General features: G+C 56.7%; 1 protein-coding gene across 4 annotated transcripts in view; it reads left to right on the forward strand.

The window, feature by feature from the left end:
* The first annotated feature begins 653 nt into the window (after positions 1 to 653).
* OGDH (oxoglutarate dehydrogenase) overlaps positions 654 to 19,005 on the forward strand; it is a 43,012-nt gene continuing 24,660 nt past the window's right edge. For all 4 annotated transcript variants that reach the window (XM_028504178.2, XM_028504180.2, XM_028504177.2 and 1 more), the window contains exons 1-3: positions 654 to 801; positions 10,403 to 10,649; positions 18,758 to 18,949. In XM_028504178.2, the coding sequence (XP_028359979.1) occupies positions 10,428 to 10,649; positions 18,758 to 18,949 (414 nt within the window). In that variant the 5' untranslated portion in view covers positions 654 to 801; positions 10,403 to 10,427. The remainder of the gene's footprint in view (positions 802 to 10,402; positions 10,650 to 18,757; positions 18,950 to 19,005) is intronic.

The following is a 19,005-nucleotide window of genomic DNA, read 5'->3' on the forward strand; positions in this document are numbered from 1 at the left end:
GCTTCTGTCCTAGGCCCTCCCCCGTTTCACTGTCCCCAGCTTTAATAACGCACTCTCAAAATAAAAAAAAAAAAAATGTAAAAAGGAAAGAAGAAAAAGTGAAGCTGCAGGCACATTAGCATGAAATGAGGCTTTTTCCTTGCTGCAGGGGACTGACTTCCTCATTACGTGAGTGACCATCACTCACCGTATTTAAATTCTGATACAGTATTTTCCCTACACTTTCGCATTTTGCAGTAGGGCTGCATCTTAAGATCTACGAGGCGTCCTAGTAACAGCGTTTTTTCTTTCTCAGCAATAAGTAACATAACGTCTAAAAGCCAATGACCCCTCGCACCGGCCGAAGGCCGCGGCGCCGGGCACCTATCCCGCTGTCCATTTGGGAAACCCTCGAGTCCACGACCGCTCCACGAAGGGGGCGCGCCGGGGCCTCCTGCTTCCCAGGCTGCCGCTGACCGAGGCGCCTTTCCGTCCGACCTCCTCAACTCGCCTCACGGCCTCGGGCACCCCACGCCTGGTCTCGCGCAGATCCCTTTCCAGACTCGAGCCCGGACCTGCCCCACGGACCCAAGGTCATCCCCACCCCCGCCGCCGAGACCTCCGCGCTGGCCCGGACGCTGCCAGGACCGCGGCACAGACCTCGGCGGCACGACTCTGTGACGTCACCGCCCCGCCCACGCGGCGGGGACACTCCCGACGCCGGGCTACGTGCTGACGCCACACGCCTGGGCGGGGCCGAGAGTTTGGTTCCCCGGAGTGGGGTGTCGGCGCTTCATTCGGGTGGAGCTGAGCCGCAGACAGGTAGGCGCGCGCTGTCGCCGGGCCCGGTTCGGTGTGGAGGCTCCGTGCCTGTCAGGCAGGGCACGGGAGCCGCGGTGGAGGATGAGGCCGCCGCACCCTTGTTGATGCCGGCGCTGCGGTGACAGGGAGTGAAGCTGGATGGAGCGGGGCTGACGGGAGGGTGGGCGGGACAGGGGTCTGACGGACGGACGCGGTAGCCAGTGGCGCCGCGGGCGCCTCCTGGCGGGCGGAGATTGGCGGGAGCGGGCGCGCGCAGAGGTCGCGCGGGGCGCGGAGCGGCGTGCCATTGGCTGTGGCGGGCGGGGGGCGGGGCGCGCGGCGGATGTGAGGGTACGGGCTCAGTCGCCGGGGTGACCCCCAAGGTCGAGGAGGCGTCACGTGGGGCCGCCCAGCAGTGTCCTCTGCGCGCCGGGAGGAACTGATCGACGGCGCGCCCTTGAAGCGGCTGCGGGCTGCGGGCCCCGGGCTCCGCCTCCCAGGGCGCGGTGCGGGGTCGGCTCCAGCCCGGGTTGACCCTGCCCTACCGGGGCGACGCCCCTGAGCGGGTTACTCTGCGGCAGCCCACGTGCGTGGTGCCCCGCCTCACTCGATACTCCCCGCAGTCAGTACTTACCCTGCTCAGTCAGTACCCCGCCCGTCCTTTCCCCTTCGCTCCTGGGCCGACGCCCTTGGTGAGCCTGTCACACCGCAGAAATCCCCCCAAACACACACACACACACACAGGACTCCCGGCTCCGTGGTCCACCTTGTTCGTCTTGCTCCCCTCGAGCTGCTGGGGTGATGACCTTGAACAGGTGACCCTATGTCCCCATCCTTCAGGAGGTTTGATAGCCTTTGCGGATGAGACGAAGTGCACTTCCTGGAGGAAGACTCTATTCATGGACCTTTTCCCGTTTGCACACCTACTTGACATAAGTGTAATTTTGTATCGAAATTTGGTATAAAACTGTGTGGCTGAGTAGACGAGAACCTGCCATCTGCCCTGCGCCCGGAAGAGAGGAAAGGACTCGGAGCTCCAGGTGCCTCGCGTTGCGGTCCCGCGCTTTGCAGCAGGTACCGGAGACCCACTTCCAGCGCAGGTCTCCGAGCAGCTCCAGGACGAGTGCCCTGGGAGGAAGCGCTGTCTGCACCGTGGCAGGCCACGGATTTTCGTGCAGACCTTCCCTAGGTGGAAATACGCAGTACGTTCTGGCTGAAGACTGACTCTTGGGGAGCTGGAGAAAGATCAGGGTGTCCTGATTATCTTTCGAGACCACTGTCCACATTCATCTACTCTTTTTCTTTTTTTGGCCTTAACAGCTTATTTTAAGAACTACAGTTTTGAGATTGTGCGTACAAATCTACCATATGCAGTTATAACAAATAGTATAGAAAGCTCCCAGCGTCCCTTTACCTAGTTTCCATCAGGGGTAACATGTTGCAAAAACTGTAGTACTGTGTCACCACCAGATACCGACATTGGTGACAGTCAAGACGCAGAACAATTCCAGCACCGTAAGGGTCCTTCCTGTTGCCTTTTTATAGCCACGTCCTCTTCTCTCCTGCCTCCAGCCCCCAGTTCCTGGCAAGTGCTAATCTGTTCTTCATTTCTGTAATTTTGGCGTGTCAAGAGTGTTATGTAAAGAGAATCATACAGTATGTAGCCTTTCGGGGTTGGCTTTTGCCACGCAGCATAGTTCTCTGAAGGGTCATGTGGGTAGGCTGTTGCCTGTATCCGTAGTTGGTTGTTTCTTAATGCCTCCAGGCCGCGGGTATGCCACAGCTGATGTCACTGTTCACACATTCGCAGACACCTGGGTGGTTTTCATTCTTTGGCTGTTTTGAATGAGGCTCGGCAAACGCATATGCAGGTGTTTATGTGAATATCAGTTTTCATCCCCTGGGACAAATGCCCAGGAGTGCAGCCCACGAGTCATGTGGTAGGTGCATGTTTCATTTTTAAAGAAATAGCCGAAGTGTTTTCCAGAGTGGCTGTACCATTTTACATTACCACCAACAGTGTGTTTGTGATCCACTTTCTCCACATCCTTGCCAGCATTTAGTGATGTTATTTTTCATTTTAGCCATTCTCATACATGTGGAGTGATGCCTCACTGTGGTTTTCATTTGTATTTCCCTGATGGCTAGTGATATTAAAAATTTCATGTGCTTACTTGCCATCTGTATATTGAAATGCCTGTTCATATCTTTTGCCCATGTTGTAATTGGATTGTTTGCTTGCCTTTTTTTTTTTTTAATGTTGAGTTTTGAGAATTCCTTACATGGTCTAGATACTAGCCGTTTCTTGGGTAGTGATTTGCTAGCATTTTCTCCTAGTCTGTAGCCTGATCCCTCGTTAACAGGATCTTTCCTTAACAGGATCTTTTGCAGAGCAAAAGTCTATAATTTTGATGAAGTCGGTTTATCAGTTTTGTCAGTTACTCTAGTGTCACACCTCAGAACTCTGCCTGGCACTAGTTCCTCGAGATTTTCTCGTATGTGTTTTACTAAAAGTTGCATAGCCTTGTGTTGTACGTTTAAATCTATGACCCACTTTGAATTAATTTCAATGTAAGATGTAAAATCTAGGTTGAAGGGTTTCTTCTTTCGTTTTCTTTTTTCTTTGCCTATGGATATTAGCTAGCACCCTTTATTGGATGGACTGTTCTTCCTCCATGGAATTGCTTTTGCACTTTGGTCAGCAGTCGGCCGTGCCTGGCGTGCACGGGTCTGCCTCCCAGTCCTCCATTCGAGCCTCGGTCCCTCCCTTGGTCCCATCCTCAGCACCACACCTGGTTGTGCAGCTGCACAGTGGGTCTCAGCATCAGGTGGATTGAGTCAAAACACATCATTCTCCTTCAAGTTGTTTTTTGCTAATTTCGTTCCTTCACTTTCTCATAGAAATTTTAGGATAATTTTACCTAAATCTACAAAAAGTCTCACTAGGATTTTGATCAGTTTGGAGACACTCAGCATCTTTGTTCAGTCTTCCAATCTAGAACACAGGCTGTCTCTCCATTTATTTAGGTTTTTTCACTTCTCCCATTGGTGTTTTGTAGTTGGCATACAGTTCCGCACGTTTTGTTAAGAGTTACGCTAAGTATTCCCTTTTTAAAAATTTTGGTTTTCGCGTATTCATTGATAGTATATGGAAATACAGTAGGTTTCTCTATGTTTATCTTGTATCCTGTGACTCTGCTGAATTCACTTACTGGTTCAGTGAGTGTGTGTGTGTGAGAGAGATTCTGGAGGTTTCGTGCACAGACGATCATGTCATCTGCAGACAGGAGCGGTTCACGTCTCACCGTCTGCTGACCGGAAAGCCTGTGAGTCCTTCCTCTTGTCCTGCGGCCCCGGGAGGCACGACTTTCCGTGCTGAGTGCAACAGCAGGGGTGAGAGTGAGCGGCCTTGCGTGGCTCCTGGCTTAGAAAGAGGCAGTCGGTCTGTCACCAGTGAGTGTGATGTTAATTGTCAGCTTCGGGATGTTTTCTGTTAAGTTGAAGTTCTCTTCTGGCTATTTTCTGTGAGTTTTTAACGTGAATGGGTTTTGGATTTTATCAGGTGCTTTATCTTCATTTGTTGATAAGACTATGTGTTTCTTGTTCTTTAGTCTGTCGATATGATAAGTTACATTGCCTTTGGTTTAGGGGGATGAAAGCTGAACCAGCCTTGCAGATGTGAAATAAACCCCGTTAGGTCACTGTGTGTAATTGTACTTATGTGTTGTTCAGTCCTCTTTGCTGTGTTTTATTAAGCATTTTTTATCTGCATGCATGAGGGATATTAGTTTAAAGCTGTTTTGTTTGTTTTGTTTTGTTTTGTTTTGTACTGTCTTTGAGTTTAGTCTCGGAGAAATGTTGGCTTCATGAGATGAATTAGAAAGTGTCCCCTCCTCCTATGTTTTCTGGAAGAGATGTGCAGACCTGGAGGTGATGCACCTGTAGACATTTGGTAGGATTCTCCAGTGAAACCATCTGGGCCTGGAACTTACTTTTACAGAGGCTTTTTAATTACAAATTAAAAGTTTTTAAGTAATTGTGGGGTTACAAACTTACGTGTTGCTAATTGGGTGAGTGTGGTAGTTTGTACTTTTACTGAGTTCTGTATCCTTGCTGATCTTATGTCTAGTTGAAAGACGGAGTTAAAGTCTCTAAATATAATTGTGGGTTTGTCTTTTTCTCCTTTTACTTTTATTAGTGTGATTTGCATACTTTGCAATATGATGTTTGGCACATGCACATTTATGATTGCTATGTCTTTGTGGTGGATAGACCTTTTGGCATTAGGTAACGGCTCTCTCTGGTACCATATTTTGCTGTGTTTAATGCACACTTTTTTGCCCAAATTTTTGAGGAAAAAATAAAGATGCCCATTGTACGTGGGTAGTACTAATTCCGTATCTATATAAATGTTTTTAATTCTTTTATCATGCTTATACATTAGAAGCGTAACTCTAGAAAGCAATAATGATATCCGTATGCAAAATAATACCCTGAAATATGATCATTGGTTTTCTTTCTAAATATAAATAAATAATTGAATTTAAAAATAAAAGCGAAAGATTTTTTTAACTGAAAGTTTGAGCAAAAAATCAAGGATCCGCGTCACACACAGCGAAATACGGAGGCTTCCTTTGCTCTAGTGTCTGCTTTATCTGGTAGTAGAGCCCTGATTTCTGTAACTTTTATTGATTTGAGAGAGATTGATTAGTTCCACTTACCTATGCATTCATTGGTTGCTTCTTGCACGTGCCCTCACTGCAGACCGAGCCCACAACCTCGATGCGTCAGGATGATGCCCTAACAACGGAGCTGCCTGGCCAGGGCGGAGTCGTTGTGTGTGAAGTCAACTTCTTACAGACGAGCACACAGCTGGGGCCTGCTTATTCACTCTGCCAACCTGCCGTCTCATTGGTGTGTTTAGATCATCTACATTTGATGCAGTTATTGTTGTGTCAGGACTTACATCTGCCCTTTTATGCTCTATTTTCTATTTTGTTTTCTGTTTCTCTGCTTTCTGTTTCCTGACTTCTTGTAGGTTACTTGAACGTTGTTTTCGAAATTCCTCCTTTATTGATATGTAGTGTTTTCAAGTATATCTCTTTGTGCAGTTTTAGGGGCTAAGTATTACATTATATAAGTGTATACACTTACCACAGTCCACTGATATCATCATTTTATCAGTCTGAGTGAAGTGTAGGAGCCCTACCTCTGCATACATCCCTTTACCTCCCCCATTGACACTCGTCTCAACTACTTTCTCTACGTGCATCTAAAACCATATCAGGTTCTGGCTGCTGTGGTTCAGTGGATGGAGCACTGGCCTGCAAACCAAAGGGTTGCCAGTTCAATTCCCAGTCAGGGCACTTGCCTGGGTTGTGGGCCAGCTCCCTAATAGGGGGCATGTGAGAGGCAACCACACACTGATGTTTCTCTCCCTCTTTCTCCCTCCCTTCCCCTCTGTCTGAAAATAAATCAATAAAATCTTAAATAAATAAATAAATAAATAATGAAACTCTCTCAGTCATGTTGTAGTTTTTGCTTCAAGTGTCCCATGTAATTTGGAAGACTCAGGAGGACAAAGAAATTATATTTACTCGATCTCTGTTATCTCGCTTGTCCTTTCTTCGTGGTGTTGCAAAATTCCTTTCACCGTCTCCTAGTGTCCAGAGAACTTCCTTTCGCTGGTCACTGAGGGCAGGTCTGCTGGCAGCAGAGCCTCTTGGTCTTCCTCTTGGATCACCTGAGGGTGCTCCCACCCCCCTTCCCTTCTGATGGGTGTTTTTGCTGGACGTACGGCTCTGGGCGGCAGTTCTTTCCCTCCAGCACTTGACAGTGTCGGGTCGCTTCCCCTGGCCTCCACGGTTTCTGATGAGCGTGCTGTTCAAATGGTCTGGGGTTTTCAGAAGTTTGTCCATCTTGTGTCTTGGAGCGGATTTCTTGTGGCTCATTCTGTTTAGATTTACCTAGCTTCTTAGACTTGCAGGTTTTTCCCCGTTGTCAAAGTTGGAAAGTTTTCAGCTGTTGTTTCTCCAAATGCTTCTGCAGCGCCTGTCTGCTGCTCCTGGGGTTCAGGTGGCAGATCACGTCATCGTTAGGTCTTCTGTTTTTGAGCCACGTGTCCCGGGGGCCTGTTCATTTTTTTCTCTCTTTTATCTGTTGTTCAGATCAGATGGTTTCTTTTATTCTAGCTCCACGTTCACTGATTTGCTTCTGCTCCTGCGCTCTGCAGTTTGACCCACCCACAAGTGTTTTGTATTAGTTGTGTTTTTCAGTTCCGAAATGGCCATTCCGTTCTTCTTCACATCTACTGTTCCTCTGCTGAGGCTGTTTGCCGTTTGTTCTAAGCGTGTTTCTAGTTGTTGGTGGAAGCATTTTGATGACGACTCTTTAAAATCTGCCAGATAATCCTGACATCTGTGTCACTTGGTCTTGGCGTCTATAGATTGCTCTTTTTTGTTTCACTTGAGATCATCTCTGTTCTTGATGTGGTAAGTGATCTTTGGTTGCAGCCTGGACATTTGGGTGTTACACTTGGAGACTGGATCTTGTTTAAGTCTCTGAGCAGGGCAGTCTCTCTCAGACGCAGATGGGGGCGGGGCTGCTGGCCCGTCCCTGCCAGTCAGGGTGTAATCCAGGCTCCCCACCCAGCCTCCTCGGTATCTGCTCTGTGGGTGTAGTAAGTCCTCTGTCCGGTCTTTGTGTTTTCACCCTGCCCGGGAAGAGAGGGTGCTGCCCTGTGTCTGCTGGGGGCGGGGGTGGGGGCGTAGAACCCAGGCTTTCCCCCTGACCTCCACTGACCTCACCGGGGGGGGGGGGGGGGCCCTGTTTGCTGTGTGGTGTCTGGTGAGGGGAAGCCGGCTCTTGCTGCCCATTTCTGTCCACTGTAGTTGGCGTTCCTGGGCTGCCAGCTTCCCCAGCCCCGAAACTGGGGTATGTGAAGCAAAGAGAAAACCAGGAGCCCAGTGCAGTATCTTCTTCCCAGTCTGTCTCCTCTCCATCTCTGAGTCTTTTGTTTTAAATGTGGTGTCTAGTGTCTCGAGGTGCATTTAGCAGGAAATGGGAGTCCTGTTTATGGTTTTAAACATTTTGATGAGTGTTGGTAAATGGCCTTCCTTCCTGTAAAGATTTAGTGATTTGTGTTCTGAACAGCACCCTTGAAAAGGGCCTGTTGACTTGCACCCGGGAGCACCGCAGGCAGGCCCCCCCCCCCCCCCCCCCGTCGTGGGCACAGCCTGGGTGAGGGCGGGTCAGCCTGCAGACCCGCAGACGAAGCTCGTCTGGGGTTCTGACTGTGGGCGTGGAGTCCCTCCGAGATCTGGCCAGCTACCCACTCCAAATTAACTTGCATTTAGGTTTACATGGGAACTTCAGACTTCTTGGAATATATTTTTTGGTGTGCCACAGAATTTTAAAGATTTTATTTTATTTATTTAATTTAGAGAGAGGGGAAGAGAGGGAGGAAAACATCAACATGTGAGAGATACACTGATCGGTTGCCTCTCATACCCCCCTACTGGGGACCTGACCTGCAGCCCGGGGATGTGCGCTGACTGGGAATCGAACCAGCAGCCCTGTGGCTTCACAGGCCAGCACCCATTGCACTGAGCACCTGCCAGGGTGGGAAATGCGGATTTTTAAGAGACATCTTTGGTTGACCTCTTCTCTTGGTGAGTTGTCGTTCTGTTGTCACAGAAACACTCCCAGAGCGTGGGGGGTGCTCTCAGGGTGGTGTCTCGGTCCCAGGAAGACAGTGGGGGCAGGACCGTGAAGGGAGCCAGGCGCAGACCAGGGGAGGCGTGTGAGGTCCGTGCAGCCAGTTGGAGTCACTCGCCTGTTCCCCTGCCCCCCGCCAGCCCCCCGCTCAGTTGTCCTTTCGGTGTGGCCATGGCAGAATGCCCCGCAGTCTGGGAGTGACCCTCACTCCCTTGCTGCCTCAGCTTCTGTTGGAGGAAGCGCAGGGGCGCGGGGTACAGTCACCTGACGGTGCGTGCGCTTTACCCTCCAGGACTCATTTCCTGGGACGCGGTGCCCAGGCTGCTTTCGCTGACGTCGCCTCTTTAGTTGGCCCTCCGCCCAGCCAGCAGGGCGCGGAAGGGCACCAGGAGTCCGTTCTGTCCCCTTGCTGAGCGCGCGGGGGTGGCCCAGGGTGTGTGCCGCCCGGCGGGGGAAGGTGCAGGCACAGATAAAGTCCTGTCACCTTTCAGGCCGGGGCCCCAAACCCTTAAAAACAAAGTTTGCTTTGGCATTTACTTTTTAAACCTTATTCTTGTCGAATGTATAGGTTTGTACTTGTATCCTGAAATTAATGGGTTACAGATAGTGTCATGTTGTCTACTTTTTTTGGCATTGATAGGTTCGCTTACACTTTCCTGGATATATTCTTTTTAAAGATGTTATTTATTTACTTTTAGGGAGGGGAAGGGAGGGAGAAAGAGAGGGAGAGAAACGTCAGTGTGGTTACCTCTTGAGCACCCACCACCAGGGACCTGGCCCACAACCCAGGCCTGTGCCCTGACTGGGAACTGAACCTGTGACCCCTTGCTCTGCAGGCCAGCACTCAGTCCACTGAGCCACACCAGCCAGGGCTAGACTGGGTACTTCTGATAGAGTCGTAAGTTAGAGTTAGTAGTACTAATGACCGTCAGGTGCAATGTCCATTTGGATCAGAAGCAAACAGACTACCCATCCATTTCCTTCCCAGAAGCCCAGTTTGCTCACAGTATCTCAAAAGGGCCAGGCAGAATGGGGCTTTGCAGTCAGGAAGCCTGGCTCTGCTCTTGGGGGCCTTGTGACCTTAGGGGAAACCTAAACTGAAACTCAGAAAGCTGAGCTGGGAAACGGAGGGGAGTTTGTGGGCTTCCGGAAGAGCCCTGGCATGTCAGGTCGCTGGCCCGGGTGCACTGACGGTGGACGTGTGTGTAAGCTTCCTTCCGAGCCTGTGCAGCCCCGGCTCCTGCCCCGCACCGGCAGTTCCCGAGTGTTCCCCGCCATCCTCACGCTTTTCCGCTCCGCTTCCCTCCTGCCGCTTCCCTGTGGGACGCCTGCAGGCTGAGGCCTCTGGCCTGGACAGAGGGAGCCCTCTGGGGAGCTGGCGTTTCCTGGGCCTCGCAGGCACTCGGCGCTTTCTCTGTGATGGTTTTTAAATATTGTTTTCTTCTGCTCAAATATAAGTTGTGAAATATCTTTCCCAGTTTCTCTATATTCTCCAGAATATCAGGATGAGTACGGCAGGTGCTCCATAGTTTCTGGGTAGAGTAAAAAATATCTTTCTCATGTTGCAATTAATCCAAATCTAACCTGTAATCAACTAATCCGTGTTGCCTTTTCTACAGTTGTTCATTGTTTTATACAATGTGTGCACCTAAAGATGTTACATCTTTACATCCAGTGATAGTTTGTATCCCTGCAACGAGGTTTAAGCTTGTGAGGGAAGACCTGCCCCTGCCGCCGGGGAGCCCCGGCTCATGTTCCGTTGTGCCCTCTGGACCGGAGCAGGACACCTGCCACGAGTGTTAGGACCCCTTCTCCTCCGGCCAGAGCCAGCGGGCATTTTTGCCCCAGTAGCTTTATCTGCCAAAATGCTCTTTCTGACTTTTCTTCTTTTGTTTTTTTTGTGCAGGCAGTTGTGGAAAACTGGGACAACAATGTTTCACTTAAGGACTTGTGCTACTAAGTTGAGGCCGTTGACGGCCTCCCAGACTGTTAGGACATTTTCCCAAAACAGACCAGCAGCCTCGAGGACGTTTGGGCAGATCCGATGCTACACTGCCCCCGTGGCTGCAGAGCCCTTCCTCAACGGGACGAGCTCCAACTATGTGGAGGAGATGTACTACGCCTGGCTGGAGAACCCCAAGAGTGTTCACAAGGTAAGGCTCGCAGGAGCGGGTCTGTGTGTGTTTGGAGCGGCGGCCGATGCCGGCCGGCCATCCAGGTAAGTGCCCTGAGGAGCCCTTGGGCCGGCAGGCAGGCAGGCAGCCGGGAGCCCGGCCACCCGCGTCCTCTGCGGCTGCCCCGGCCCACCGGGGGCCGCCTTCTCCGGGGGGCTTTCCCGCTGGCCCGCCGTGCCTCGCGCTCCGGAACAGACAGCGGATCTGGAGACACTGCTGCAGCACTTCCGGAATCTCGAATCTCGGCAGGCAAGGCCGCTGGAGGGGAAGACGCCGGGGAGAGGAAGCCAGCAGGAAGATGACCGCCAGACGCCCCGGCGTCCCCGCGTCCTAAGAGCCTCAAAACCACCGGGCGGGACTTCTGCATCGTCCGCGTCTGAGCTCGCTGTGCCCCTGCGTTCCTCCTGCGTCGAGAGGCAGAGCCCCCCTCGAAGGCTTCCTTCTGGCCCCTGTGTCTCCTGGGGACACGCCCTTCCGAGTGCCCCTCTCCTCACAGTTGGCGTGGCAGCAGGCACACCTCCTGGCGGAATGTCTTCACAGCAGTGGCCAGTGGAACTGTGTGGTTTAAATGACTGTTTCCTGGTGCTCGGGTCCGGCACTGGCCCCGTGCGGGAGCTGGAGGGTGGGGGGCCTGGTGGGGGGTAGGCGACGGCAGAGCAGGCTCGGGGGAGCTGCGAGGGGCGGCCCAGGGGTGCTCGGTGCAGGCTGACGTCCTCGCTGTTCACTGGCCTTTTCCTTCCCTGTGAGTCTTGGGGCCTCGTCATCAAAGGGCGTTTGGGTTGGGTACACTGGTGTGTCTGTGGGAGCCACCAGCCCTGTCTCACCAGAAGTGCCGCCTCCGTCTCTGAGCTGGTGGCTCAGCCAAGGAGGGCGTGTAGCTGGGTCCTTCCTGCTTCCACGGCCAGCTGAGCCTGGTGGGGCCGGGGTTCCCAGGAGGCCCTCTGGAGCCTTCCCCTGGGCAGGAAGGCGGGGTGCAGCCCTGGAGGAAGTGCCGGGAGGGGGAGGGCAGCCCTGCCTCGGCTGGTGGAGGCGCAAGGTCCCTGAGGACAGCTGCTGCAAGCCCTTCTCTGGAATAAGCTTGGCCCTGAGGCTTCAGGACCTGACTGTCCTCTCCCCGGTCTTAGTTTATACCTGGCTTTAGCAAGAACAACGCCCGCACCTGTGCGGAGGGGCTCGGGCGGGGCGTGGGGAACGTGTGGCCACGGGGCAGCCCGCCTCACCCTTTCTCCGACAGCCCAGCGGGGCCGCTACCTTGGGTCTCGGGCGGAGACCAGGGCGTGCCTCGCACCCTCGGCAGGTCCCGGGGCAGAGCTGAGGCAGCTTTTCCTCGCTGACCTTGGAGTCCGTGGCCACCCTGCACGCTGTGGAGGGGAGACAGTGAAGCCATTGGCCATGGCCCCCCCCGGGCTGCTGTGGGTTACAAACAGCGGTGTTGCTCCGACCGAGCGTGCACCCACTGGGTCTCCACGGCCGAGCAGCACCCTGGCAGGGCCCCCAGCGGCAACTGCTGCGTCGGTGGCAAGTCAGGGGCCTGACCCAGTGCCCCCAGGCGTGGTGGGCAGTGCTCTGAGTGCGGCCCTGCCCGTCCTGGGGGGGGGGTCAGAAGGTCAGCACCCCGAGTCTTGCATGCTGTCCCAGAGGGGCCAAGCCCTAAAGCATGGGTCTCTTGTGCAGGTCCTGTGAGGGGAGGTCGTGAGCCGGCCCACAGGCACGGGAGCCCATCCCGGTGGTGGGAAGGCAGGTGTGCACGTGTGTGGACGGTCTGACCGTCCTTGGCTTGAGGGGTCACTGCCTGTCCATTGGTTATGCTGAACTGGCCAAACCCTTGTCTCAAGGTGACGTCACAAGCGTAGCTCCATTGTGACACGGTCCTTCCTGTAAGTCAGCCGGGCAGCCTCTCGCTCGCTGCCGGCAGAGCAGCCCGGCACCGAGGAGCAGACGAGAGTCGCACACAGGAACTGCGCTGCGCACTCAGCTTTTACCGAATGCAGGTCCACTCAGAGGAGAACAGCAGCATACCTTAATATCCTGCTCACACTCTGACAGTCAAGACAAATGTGACACACACACACACACACACACACGCACGGCGATCAGTGGGGGTTCACGAACCCCAGTCCCAGAGTCTCGGTCTGCAGGTCCGGCAGCCGGCTCGGTGGGCAAGGGGGCCCCCCGCATCCTGCAAGGAAGGGTCTCTGGGGCCAGGTGGGCAGCAGGGCAGACAGGAGGGCAGGGAGGGAGGTCAGTGTGGCCTGGGGCCGCCCTCCGGGGCGTGGAGCTCGCCGTCTCCGCAGTGGTCTGGGCCTCGGTTGTGCCTTCCAAGGGGTGGGCTCCGCCCCTCTGGGTCCTTTTGATAAGTGTCTTGGTGCCCCTGGTGCCAAGCGGGGGGGTTGCCAGGAGCCTGTGGTGGTCCTGCTCTGCAGACATGGCTGCTCTGACCACGTGTGCAGGTGCCTGGGGTGCGTCTCCCTGCCGAACGTGTCCAGCTCGACGTGGGCGGTTCCCCTCGTGAGCCAGAGTATGGTGGCTGCCTGGCACGCTGTCTTGGTTGACACGAGTGACTCCATCTTGTTTGCTGTGCTTCATGCCATTGCGACTGGACCAGTGCCATCTTCCCGCGCCCGCTCTCCACGGATGGCCGCGCACCCCATTTCCGTGGTGACGTGTCACCCTGGACTTCACGTCTGTAGCAGCTCAACAGCATTGTCAGTGTCAGGAGCTGACATGGCCGTCTGCGAGAACGCAGGGGCCTGCAGGGGGCCGGCAGTCGTCAGTTTACCGTGTGTGATGGCCTTTGAACCTGGTCTGGTGCACTCCAGGGTGGCCATCAGGGGACACGGGTGTGTTTGTGGGCAGGCGGGGCAGGCTCCTGGCTGAGGTGGGGGCTGCAGGGCAGCCGCAGGAGTGGCATTAGACAAGAGGGAGTGGCCGTGGCCGTCCAGAACCTGGAGTCCCAGAGTCCTAGAATTGAGTGGCAGCTGGGATGAGCAGTAGTAACTGAGGGTCAGTTAAACTTTTTGTCCCCACAGGTGCCTTTTTTTTTTTTTTAAGGGGGAGAGATGGGTGTGAAAGAGAAACCTCAGCTGGTTACTTCCCATACATGCCCTGACTAGGGATCGAACCCACAACCTTTTGGCGCACAGGACAATGCTCCAACCAACTGAGCCACCCAGCCAGGGCCCCGCAGGTGCTTTCTCCAGTGTACGCAGCTGTGCAGGGGTGAGGTGTCCCCCTGGGTAGCCTGTGCTCCCGCTTGGACAGGTGAGGGACCTGGCGCAGAGAGCCCCGCCTGAGGGAGAGCGCAGGGGCCCCCAGACCCCAGAGCCGGCGGGCGGCCCGTTGTGGTGGGCACAGTCGTGTGTGCGGCTCTGGCGGGCCACCTGCTTGTGCTGGCTGACGTGCTCCACACTCGGTGGGGCCTTCTCGACGGAGGGACACCGGGGGCGTGCTGGCCCCCCCTCCCACACCGAAGCCCTCGACCTGTCAGGCTCTTGTGAGAGCTCCCTGCCGGGCGCCTGGCACTGAGACGCCGGAGATCCGCTGGCAGTCAGCAGGCCGAGTCCTCCGGCCTCAGTGAGCCGCCCCCCCCCCCCCCCCCCCGTGAGCAGCCCCACCCACCATGGTCCGCACCTCCCTGCTGGCGGGGAGCCTGTGCACTCTGGATGTTCAAGGTTCGCACAGCTGACCCTACCGCGCCCGGCTCCACGGGTGTCTGCCCCCACCCCCACCCCCCACCGGACTCCAGTTGGTGGGGCAGTTGGACCGGCTTCGGTAGGATGCTGCAGAGGGAGGGAGGGACGCCGGTGGCTGCAGGGAGAGCCTGTCCTGGCCCTGGAAGGTCGGTGGGCGGGCAGGGGAGGAGCAGCAGCCGTCGAAAGCACAGCTTCACGGCTTTCAGTGGTTTCATTACATAAAGTTAAAGTGAGAATTCTGGTTTCATTTCAACCACAGCAGCACCCTCGCTCACATGTGAAAGCTGCCGTGTTTGGGTGTGAGTCATTTCGACCACCAGTTGACGGCCTCACACCCGCTGGAGGGGGCAGCCCCACCCCCTGGACAGGCTGTGGTGCTGCTGCCCACGGGCTCCTCCCTCTTAGCCCCCAGCCAGGCACAGGCGAGGAGCTCCGTGGTGGGTCCCACCGCCCGGCTGCTGCACCCTGGCCCCAGCCCACCTTCCGGGCCTGCCTCCACCAGCCCACGCACGTGGCCCCACATGGCCCCACGTGGCCATGGGAGCATCTCTCCTCCGAGCACACTCCCTCCCGGTACTGGTGCCAGCTCTGAAGTGGCACGTGGCCTCGTCCGTCCTGCCGCTCCCGGGAGGGAGGAGCTCACCGCAGACCTTCCTGTCCCCGAACCTCAGAGCAGCCGCACACAGAGAGGCAGCCCCCGGGGGTGTTTCTGGGGCAGCACCTTCGAGTCCCCTGCGTGCACGTCCGGGGAGACGGTCCTCTTGCACTGAGACCGCTGCGGGCTCTGGGGCCCTGCTGGGCACAGGAGCTGGCCTTCTGCCGCAGGTGCCTTCCCGTGCCCTCCCTGGGCAGGGCCCCTCCTGCAGGTCACCAGCCCTCTCACCTCTTGTGAGCAGAGGCCTGAGTGTCTGCCTCAGGCCGTTGGCCATCAGGGCCCGGCACGGGACAGGTTCCTCCCTGAGTTCGTTGTGGGACAGGCAGGTGTGCAGGTCAGGCTGTGGCCACAGTGCCTGCGCACCTTGGCTCTCGGCGTGGCTGGTGAGCGGTCACACCCTCCTGTGTCACACTGGGAGGGCCAGCACCCCGGCCCAGCCCAGGGGCACAGATTTTACCTGCTGGAGGTTGCAGCGCACAGGCTTTGCCAAGTGTGTGCAGTCGAGAACTGTCCATTACCCAAGTGTGAGGACCTTCCAGGTCATGGTGGGCAGGGGCTGCTGTTGGGGTGGGCTCCTCACCTGGGGGCCAGGCGGGCAGGGTGCAACTGAGCACCTGCACCCACACCCGCTGCCCAGAGGTGTGAGGTGGGGGCCTGGCGCGTGCTTTCGGCGGGGGTGTGGTCCAGGAGCCGTGGGAGCGTGTCCCGGGTGTGCTGTCCTGAGGGCCCAGCTCTCTGTGGGCCCCTCTGTGCTGCCGCCCTCCGCCCGTTAGGAGAAGGGCCAGGAGGGGTGGCCCTGTGACGGTGATGCCCCTCCCAGGGCTGGGCTGGAAGGGACCCTGTGCCCTCAGGCAGCAGCCTTGGGAGTTCAGGTCACTCCACGTACAGTGGCAAGAGTTGCCCTGCCCCCTCACCCACGCCCTGGGGGGCCCAGGGGCAGAGGTGGTGCACCCGGGCCCCCACGTCTGGACAGCTGCTCCCGCCTCTGTTGCCGCCAGTGCTGTGCGGTTGCTCGACGCCCGTGTTTCCGAAGAGAGGACCTCTTCTGGCTTCTGCTGTGCTTTTTGGCTCTGGGTCCACAAGCAGCTGGTGCCATCAGGTCTATGGGCTGCTGTGTGGCCGGGACCTTGGCCCGACGTCTTGCTGTTGGGTCACTGCACTGTGTCTCTGGGCGCACCTGTGGCGTGCTGTGGGGCAGAAGACCGTCTGCTGCAGGTCTGGAAGGAGGGGCAGGGTGTGCCCAGCCCTGGAGCCTCTCGCAGGCCCAGGGAGGGTCCAGCGTAGGACTTCGTGTGGACATGGGCGGGGCGGGACCGGCACAGGCTCTCGCTCGGGTGCAGAGGAGCGTCCCTTAGGAGCGCTGTGGCAGGGGCAGCTTGCTGTCGGTTCTTGCCACGTGAGGCTGGGCCCTCGGTCACTGGAGGCCTGGACGGAGGCCAGGGCTCTCCCTGGGCCAGAGCCGCTCTCGGGATGCAGGGAGCTCGCTTGGGCCCGCTGTCAAAGCGCCAGGGGGTCGGAATGTTTGGGGTGTCCGTTCTACCACTTCATGTGTCCTTGTCACGGACCCGGTGGGGGCCAAGCGGAGGCCTTGCCCTGCCCCGGGGAGTGGACCCTGAGGCGGCCTCTGCCTTCCCGAGCGGCAGCCAGGCGGTTTCTGCCGCTGGGGCACACCGCCTCCTCCCACAGTGGAGCAGGGCTCGGGGTGCAGGGCATGGGTCGGGGGAGCGGCCGCGCGGGGAGGCTGAGAGAATGGCCCTGGGTCCCGGTTGCCAGGTCCCCCCCAGGGCAGAGGGATGCCCGGTGTCAAGGACCTGGTTCACGGTGCTTTACAATGGCCAGGGCTGCCGGAACAACCCAGATCTCCCTCCTGCCATGAGCCCACACACTGACCAGCAACCCAGCGGCCAAAATAGGAAGGCCTTGAAGAATGAGATGTGTTGAAACATCTTTAAATCGCTGTTAAGATGTCACTCACAGCCCTGGCTGGTGTGGCTCAGTGGACTGAGCGCCGGCCTGAGAACCAACGGGTGGCTGGTTCAGTTCCCAGTCGGGGCACGTGCCTGGGTTGTGGGTCAGGTCCCCAGTGGGGGACATGTGAGAGGCAAACACACATTGATGGTTCTCTCTCTCTCTTTCTCCCTCCCTTCCCCTCTCTAAGAATAAATAAATAGAATATTTTTTCTGAAGATGTAAGTCACAGTTTTCATTAAGATGGAAGAGTCTGGCTCCTAGTGTGGTGGCCACGTTGCACAGCCGCCCGGCAGCCTGTCCCTCGAGCACGAGGGGAGCGTGTCCCGCTGCAGAGCCCCCGGGAACAGAGCCCCCGGGAACAGTGTGGTGTGACGCCAGCTGCCCCGTGCGAGGCAGGCGCGCAGGCCGCCACTCACCGCGGCGGGTTTTCCGGTTCGCGGCTGGCCGCTGCAGGCCGTGGCCCTCGGGGGCCCCGGGGTCGGGTACGCCTGCGCCCTGGACAGCGCTGGGAGGCCTGCCTGCGGCAGCCAGCGGCGCCTGCACGGCGTCTTGGTGGAAACGCGAGTCCAGCGACAGTTCGCTGCAGACCCTTCTAATCAGAGTGGATTGACGGGAAACTGGAAAATGTGGCGGAGGAGAAGGACAATGTTTCCATGTTTCTCAGCTTTTTGGTTTCTAGTAGTTCGGGACTCTTTGGCAATGGAATTGTATTAAGTCTTAGTTTCTCTAGCCTCGGATATTTTTTTTAAATTCACATCTTTTTATGAGAAGAGTAAACTGTTAATAGTTCCCAGTATGTATACAAATTACAAAGTGAGCCCTGGCTGGTGCGGCTCCGTGAACTGAGCACCGGCCTGAGAACCAAAGGGCCGCTGGTTCGATTCCCTTGTCAGGGCACATGATGGGGCTGCAGGCCAGGGCCCCAGTGGGGGACATGTGAGAGGCAATCATGCAGTGATGTTTCTCTCCTTCTCTTTCTCCTTCCCCTCCTCTCTCTCTCCCAAAATAAATAAACATTTTTTAAAATTACAAACTGAACCATTCAAACGTGAATAGCCAAAAATAGGAGGAAAAGAGGTAAATGAGTTAGTTCGATTAGCACAAGGGAGCTTGAGAGAGAGCAACTGCAGCTCAGCCCTTGCTGCCACAGGCTGTGTGCTGTAGGGAGGGTCGAGCGCAGGACCTCGTGTGGACACGGGCGGGGCGGGGTGGGGCGGGGCTGGCGCAGGCGCTGTGTCCCCGAGAGACCCTCTTCACTGCGGACGGCGGGGGGGGGGGGGGGGGCACAGGCTGTTCCCTCCCACCTGCGGACAAGAGCACCGAGCCGGCCACTGGGCAGGCCCCTCACCAGACGACACAGCTCCCCCAGGGGTCGGAGCCTGGGCTGCCTCTGCACGGGGCTCCTGGTGTGTCGGGGAGGACCCAGGCCAGGCCTGGGCTCTGGAGGCTCCATCAGGGGACAGGAGGTCAGGGGGCAGATGGGCAGAAAGACCTCTTCCTGCCGCTGGGCTCCCTAGACCTTTGGGGTGGCAGTGCCAGGGCCGCCAAGGGCGCCTGTGTCGTTGGCACGGGGTGTCGGGAGTGGGGAGGGTGGTGGGCCGAGCTTGGAGAGACCCACCCCGTGGGGCAGAAGCAGCTGGCTGGAGCGGGCGGACGTCGCCCGATCAGGGCGAGGCCTGCCTGCCAAGAAGAGTTCGTTCTTTGACTGAAAATGAGGGCTCGATCCCCGGTGAGCGGTGGAGTGACACACGTGTTCCTTCTCTCTCTAGTCGTGGGACATTTTTTTCCGAAACACCAATGCTGGGGCACCCCCAGGCACCGCCTACCAGAGCCCGCTCCCCCTGGGCCCGCGCGCTCTATCTGCCATGGCCCGAGCGCAGCCCCTGGTGGCCGCCCAGCCCAACGTGGACAAGCTGGTGGAGGACCACCTGGCGGTGCAGTCTCTCATCAGGGCCTACCAGGTAAGGGGGCGCCCCCTCTCCCGTAGACACTGGGCGCTGTCCCCCGCCCTGGGGTC

This window comes from Phyllostomus discolor, chromosome 10 (assembly GCF_004126475.2).
Source record: "Phyllostomus discolor isolate MPI-MPIP mPhyDis1 chromosome 10, mPhyDis1.pri.v3, whole genome shotgun sequence".
NCBI lineage: Eukaryota > Metazoa > Chordata > Mammalia > Chiroptera > Phyllostomidae > Phyllostomus > Phyllostomus discolor.